The sequence below is a fragment of the Anopheles stephensi genome, chromosome 3, assembly GCF_013141755.1.
Source record: "Anopheles stephensi strain Indian chromosome 3, UCI_ANSTEP_V1.0, whole genome shotgun sequence".
NCBI lineage: Eukaryota > Metazoa > Arthropoda > Insecta > Diptera > Culicidae > Anopheles > Anopheles stephensi.
In genome coordinates this window covers 53594345-53599209 of record NC_050203.1, presented here as the reverse complement: position 1 = coordinate 53599209, position 4865 = coordinate 53594345, and the positions used below count along the sequence as shown (strand labels likewise).

The following is a 4865-nucleotide window of genomic DNA, read 5'->3' as shown; positions in this document are numbered from 1 at the left end:
TCTTACGAATGATGTGGTTTTTTTGATAAAGGAAACGGATCATGATAAGCTTGAAGGCGCTCAAAACCACAACCGAGTTGAACATTTCGACGAAAGCTTAAAGTTGATTTGACCACATTCACTAACCTCAATTCCACCCAAAAACCACAATTTCTTTTATGCAAACTTTTAAAACACGAGAAATGTTTACGGGACTTAGAGAGACTCGGAACTGAAACCTTTGTTAAAAATTTAAACTTACAGCAAAGTGGTTTATGTGGGCAACCGCTTACCTCCTTGATATGATTGCTCATTCTTGATGGTTTTTTAAGTTGCGTTTAGAAAACATTTTTCAAAACAAGATAGAACGAGTAAGACTTTTGCACCATCTCACTGAACTGCAACACGCTGGCGTAGAAAAGCTTTCCGGCTGTCAAGATGATGGGCTTCTGTGAACGACTTATCATGAGGAGAATTTGCTTTTGCACAGTGACCGATTGATCGTACCAGGCGAGCTGTTGCAGAGCCATTAGCACCTCCTCTCCCTGAATTTGTAAACAGAAGTGTTTTTATTGCGATATACATTTTATGTTTAACTCCTCTTACCTTATCGGTCAGGTGCGTTCCTAGCGTGCAGTACGTGTAGGTTTCGATCGTTACGATGAGCAACAGTATCACCACATTTAAGATTCTTGAATCAAATCCCTGTGAGGGGTGAAAGTAAGTGTTAACGGTGTTTTCCTTCTTTTGCACTTACGAGTCCTTTCCATACCATCATCAGGATGTAGAACAGCATAAGGCACCATATAGCACTGCAGAATGTAAGCTGAAACAGCAGCGACAGGTTGAGCGTATCCTGTAAGCTCTGGGCGCACAGTAAAGTGTCCCGATGGGATGCGATGACGGTGTTGAGCTGTGTCTGTGAGATGTATTCTCGCAGTTCTCGAATCTGCATAGCAGTTACCTGGAACATGAGGGCTGTCGTTTTGATGACCGACACATCCATTACGTCCTTTATGCACAGCGAAAGAGCCGATGTGACCGTTAGCATGCAGATGATAAGCGTGTAGAATGAATAGTGCAGCACATTGTAGCGAATGTCCAGATAGTAGAGGCTGCGTGAGAAGAAAAAGGTGAAAAACGTGAGTAAACTTTGAATATTTTTATTTGTTTGGTCCCTTACTTCATCTCAGTGGAAATGATAAACTCTTCTCGCTCGTCTGTCAGATTGCCAGTGTTACGAAAGTAAACACCTGTTGACACTAGCGGTGGCATCACACAGTACAGGATGTACATGAGAAAGAAGTACTTGCAGCAGATTACCGAAAATTTGTTAATTTTGGCATTCGATCGGATCAGAAATGTATCAATCGTCTCCGAATACTGTTTGTTAGCGCACTGTTGTAGCATGTCGACCAAATGGTACAGATTTTTCCGTCGAATGTAGAGGGCCAATATTTGTGAATACAGGTACGAGACAAAGGCTAGCTCTGCACCCAACCGTAGCAGCGTAACCGTATCCTCGATCTTCATCAAAATACGGGGAATGAGACTGAACACGAGATAGAACACCACCTGTGTCCAGTACAGGAGCTTAAGCTTTTCACTACGCCCTAACCCGAACAGCTTTAGCAGCCGGCAACCGATCGGGATCACTTCACGAGGATCATTAATATGAAGCAGTTTCATATTGATGCTCCGTTACTCACGACTATTGCTGGCTTGGATGGTCGAAACGGTTATTTATAAGGGACTTGTACTGAAAGTACTAGCTGGGTTTGTAGTATGATGATATCGGTGCATCGAATCGATATCTTATAATGATAGTTATTACACAAAACGGACGGTCGTTCTGTTTGCAAACAACTAAATATTTGCTCCGGCCTTTTACTCGTTACAGCGCAGCAAATTTTATAGTGAATCTGACCAGATGCTGGCAAAAAGCAATGGTTCCGATCAATTAAGGGCTCGGTGAATAAATTATGTCGTAGTAATGGTAATATTTCAGTGTTTTTGCATCTGCTGCTGTAGCTGCTTGTGAGCATTAAATAAACAGGCTCGAAAGAAGACAGTCGTTCGGTACCGATTCAAGCGTACCTCAATAATTATAGAGTTTGTTGTAATTCGCTTGTGGATCACATGCATCACATGTTGACGTGGAGCATTGCTTATGATTTATTAGATATTTATAATATCGTGAGAACAGACCAGATTATTGTTGCTTGTGGATACAGGGAAGTGCGTCACATGTCATAAGACTAGATGAAAAAAAACTTTGTGTGAGTAATAATAAGAAATTAATAACTTTGAATTATTTTATTTTTTTTTTAGTTTTAGTGGTGCTCAGTTCGCCTTAGGAAGCTGAGTTTTGTGATAAAGATTCAATCATCTGAATTTTTAATCTTTATTGCCTTACTGTTGTGATATCTGTTGAAGGACACTATGAAGGAGAGTGAAATCGAATCGAACTGAATCGATTACTTTATTTGACCTTCCTTCCCGGTGGTTCCAGTCAGCCTCTTTGCAGCTTCCAAGGCTTTGCTCGTTATAGGAACAAAGAGAACTAATACAACAAGTTGATCAAAAGAGTGTTACAAAATTGCCATATGTATATGTGATTAACAGATTACCTGATCCTCTTAGTCGACTTCCATGCCGATAAGAGCTGATCCTCATCGACACTAGGCAGTAAAACGTAAGTCCTAATGCGTAATCCAACCTGGCCTTAAAAGCTTCACGTAATATCTCAAAAGTAACTGGTGGTGATCTGTTGGTGAAGGTTTAAATTTATCATCTTATTTGGCTCTTAAATCTCGCGAGGTCTCAGTCTGCCTTTACTTGCTTCTCTTGAATTTTTAAGACCAGTATCGCCAAGGCCACCGCACTGCTCTTGTATGACAACATTCTTGGAGTTTTTTGGCTAATCTAGATAACTAGAAATCTTAGCCTGTACAACGAATAGAGAGATTAGATCATCAAACTACTGATAATGAGGCAAATTTTTGGGTAGGTACAAATCTTCAATTATGGTCTGCAGTCGATCATGGTTTGATTTGATTTTCCTGCTTCATTATGCAAAATCTCTAATTTCGAATTCGTATTGAAAAACTTACTAGCCTTTTAAAAAAAAATTGTTTCTAAATGGTCAGTTGTATCATTCAGTGCTTGTAGCATTCCTTTTAATTAGTCAATTACTCAGTCATCCTTCAGTGCCAAAGGTTTTCCGGAGGTCATTGTGAAACAGTTCTTTTGCTACAGTGTCAACAATATTTATTTTGCAAACCGTGCAGCACATTCAACCGTGGAGAAAGTAAAGCAAGATTCAACGAGCTTTTAATTGCAATGAATAATTTAACCCTAGGTTTTGTGGCTGTACAATTTAGCTTCGTCGTGCCGTGGTAGAATTGAAAAACTGCCTTTGCCTCTTGATGAGACCGCTAATGTGTGAGTCGGTGAAAGAAAGGCATGAAGCGAATTATGAGCTTCTAGTGATTTCTTTTTGTTTGCTCCCTACAGTGGTGCAGTGCTTCTTTTTTTTTGTGTGTGGAATTCTGATTCCAGCGGCTCGTGTAGCCGGGACATTCCCGTTTCCGGGCAGGGAAGGAAAACGATTACAGAGGAATGATCCCTTCAAAGAAGCGTACGAATCGAGCCGAGGGAATGGATGGAATGCTGCGCCACGATCGTCGGTGGGGCTCCGTCGGTCTACGATGATTGCATAAATTATCCATAATGTTCGCCTTCGCCGAAGGGCGTGAAACGGTATTATGTTAAATTTTGTTGACGGGTAACGCGGTTCGACGACGGCTTTTTCCCGCCTTTCTAGGGCTGGGTATTGGGGAGGGTTTTTTGGTGAGGGTTTGAGTAATGAGAGAAATTAAAATCCCAACCCGAAAGGGGGCTTAATGGTTCACGAAGAATTCACGCTCAAGACGCACCATACCCCGTTGGGAATCGTTCTACCACGGTGGGAAGCTTTCTTGCTCGTGGTGCTGGTTGGGAATGATGCAGCATTTCCAGCAGTGTAGTCTGATGGGCTGTCATAAAGCATCGAGAAGAGGTTCGCGCGAAGGCTCAGAAGCACAAAGCATAGTTAAGCCAACGGCTATAAAGTTCCAAAATCGGGTGCACACTCAACCTCAAGTTGGAAGGATTTTGATCGTAAAAAATCACGACGACATCGTTCGATACTTGCGGATACAAAAGGAGCTTGGTGCAACCGGCGCTGCACAAGGCCACAGCGTGATTTCTTCCCCCTCGGTAGAATGATTTAATGCAGTAGGTTAACCCTGTTTAAGCTTGGATGGATACGGTCGCTAAATGGCGTACTGCACTTTGCATGCATCTGTTTATTGTTCACCCGCGGGAAGTGAAGCGAACCGGGCGCACAAGACTAGCGAGCGTTATGTGTCAAGGTTTCGTGGTTACAGCTTAAGATACGCTTGGGATATTGACCCGTTTTGCTTCCAGTGCTTCGGGGCTAGAGGAGCATAAAATGCAAATAGCAAATAAAAATTAATGTTTTCCTGAAATGCGCCAAGAGTAGTAAAGCTACTCCAGTGGTTTAGTCCTCGAATAGTGCGATCTTCAAGGACTTTTCTTAAAGTTAAAATAAATCTTCATCCTTGAGCCTTCAAAATGGCACAATAATATTTGGTTTCGCTGTACAATGCTCCTACAATGGCAAGGATTTCACGCTTATTCCGCTTCAACTCAGCCGAAAAGGAGCGCCATCCATTAGCGATTCAATTTCTCAGCCGATTACGCCTCAAAAACCACCAACGTTAATTTTCTTTGCTGAAACCGCACCACAAATACACAAAGATGTTCCAAAAACCCGAGTCCAATGGCTTCTGTCTGCTTTTCCGCTTCAAATGATACACAGT

At 42.0% G+C, this 4865-nt stretch overlaps 1 protein-coding gene across 1 annotated transcript; it reads right to left on the bottom strand.

Annotated features, from left to right (window-relative positions):
* Window positions 1-317: 317 nt before the first annotated feature.
* Window positions 318-1668, bottom strand: LOC118509993. Its single transcript, XM_036051376.1, has 4 exons — window positions 1163-1668; window positions 752-1094; window positions 586-684; window positions 318-524 (listed from the first exon to the last, which is right to left on the bottom strand). The coding sequence occupies exons 1-4, from the start codon at window positions 1666-1668 to the stop codon at window positions 318-320; spliced, it is 1155 nt and encodes a 384-aa protein (XP_035907269.1).
* Window positions 1669-4865: the final 3197 nt, after the last annotated feature.